The 1,693-nt window shown below is 52.2% G+C and overlaps 1 protein-coding gene across 1 annotated transcript in view; it reads right to left on the reverse strand.

Moving 5' to 3' along the window:
* Window positions 1-1,692, reverse strand: part of MFNG (MFNG O-fucosylpeptide 3-beta-N-acetylglucosaminyltransferase) — a 10,022-nt gene extending 8,330 nt beyond the window's left edge. Inside the window, exon 1 of the mRNA XM_009872225.1 lies at window positions 1,354-1,692. Within this exon, the coding sequence (XP_009870527.1) occupies window positions 1,354-1,692 (339 nt within the window). The remainder of the gene's footprint in view (window positions 1-1,353) is intronic.
* Between the last annotated feature and the right edge of the window lies 1 nt (window position 1,693).

Here is a 1,693-nt window from a genome sequence, read left to right on the forward strand (position 1 = left end):
AAACCAACCCAAAAGCCCCTGTCCCAGTATCTCCATGTTGTTGGGTTTGGTTTCTCCAAGGAGCTGCAGGGCTGAGGTTGGGCAGAGAGGAGAAGTGCATTCGGAGGAGGAAGCAGGGCATCTTGCATGCTGAGAGGGACAAGAACACAGGAGAGGAAGTGTGCTCAAAATAGGACATGGCTTCCTGTGACGACCGAGGCAGACCAGACGGTTGCAGCACCATGAAGTGGAAAACCACCCTTACCCAGAAAACCCTGCATTGCTTCAAGCACTTTCCTACCCAATACCTCCGCCCCCGTCCCCCTGCCTTGCTGAGGCCTGAGTTTGTCTTCTAGGCAGCCATCACACACAGGCAGAGGCAAAAAAAAACCAAAGAAAAACCAAAAAAAAACCAAAAAAACCCACCACCCTTTAGGGGCAGCCACAGGGTTTCTTCTTTCATAAACAGCAGCTCTGCGAGGGAGGGAGAGAAATATCCAGGCTCTGGAGAGTACTTCTGCCCACCAGGAAGCCAGTCTGCACGGCACCACCAACGTGGTGCCCCACAACAGTTCCTCTAACAGGAAGGAAACTCTCCAAACTCTGCTTTAGCAAAGGATGCAAACATGAGACCCTCACTTAAAAGAAAGAAAAAAAACCTAAAAAATCAAATATGCAACCGCATCACTTCAAGATCATGCACGTGAGCAGATCTGCCCAAGAAAGCCAGGCATGGACCATGCTGGTGTGCTGGAGAGTTAACAGGGCTGCAAACACCCCTCCTGCACTCCAGGAGGTCCTCCTGGTTCTCCTGCCTCTCTCTCATGAAGCTGCACCGCACCATCCTGGGGAGAAGGGTGCCCAGGCGCAATGCCACTGAGCTCGAAACCTAGAAAACTCATGGCACTAGGAGACTGAAAACCAGCATTTCATAAAACCAGCATTTCATATAGATCCAGGACAGTCTCTGCTCTCAGCCTGGTGTGGCCCAGGTAGACTGCAGCCCCCAGCGTTATTGGTTAAAAAAAGGAAAGTCCCTTCCACCTCAAGCCTAAAGAATCAGTCTTAGGTTAGGGGCAGGTGATGCCTGCTAAGTGCACTCATCCTCCCAGCCGTCACAGGAAGAGCCCACACAAGCTCTTTATCCTCTCTGCCAGCCCTTCCCATGAATCAGCTACCAATGAAACATTTTGCTGGGAAGTATCTCCCTTCCAACATGAACAGAAGTGAGAATTAGGGAAAGTGAGGCAAAACAATATGTGGGACTGCAGTGCCCAGTGTTCCCTTCCTTTGGCCTTTATCTCCCCTCCAACAACATTCCCTTTTTGCCCCATTACCAAACATCCCCTCACTAGTCCGAATCCACATGCTCACCTGCTCTCTGGCCCGGGATATCCATGTGTCCAGCAGCAGCTTCATCCTGCTCTGGTGAAATCGCTTGGTTGTTTTCACAGCTATGAAAACATCCCCAAGCGTCAGGCTTCCCTCAGTCCTGTATCCCTCTGGAGGATGGACTCGCAGGTCCTTCTGTCCCCTGTCACCTTCTCTCTCTGGGCTTGCTTTGCTCCGTTGCTCTGGCTTCTCTGACAACCCCTCCCTGAGCCCTGAGTGCAGAGCTCTTTCCTCAGCCCCACGGTGCTGCAGGGAGAGGAGAGCCACACTGACAAGGAAGACGGCAGCTCCAGAGAGACCATGGATGAGCCGACGGCCCATG

This window comes from Apaloderma vittatum, unplaced genomic scaffold, assembly GCF_000703405.1.
Source record: "Apaloderma vittatum isolate BGI_N311 unplaced genomic scaffold, ASM70340v1 scaffold24356, whole genome shotgun sequence".
Classification (NCBI taxonomy): Eukaryota; Metazoa; Chordata; class Aves; order Trogoniformes; family Trogonidae; genus Apaloderma; species Apaloderma vittatum.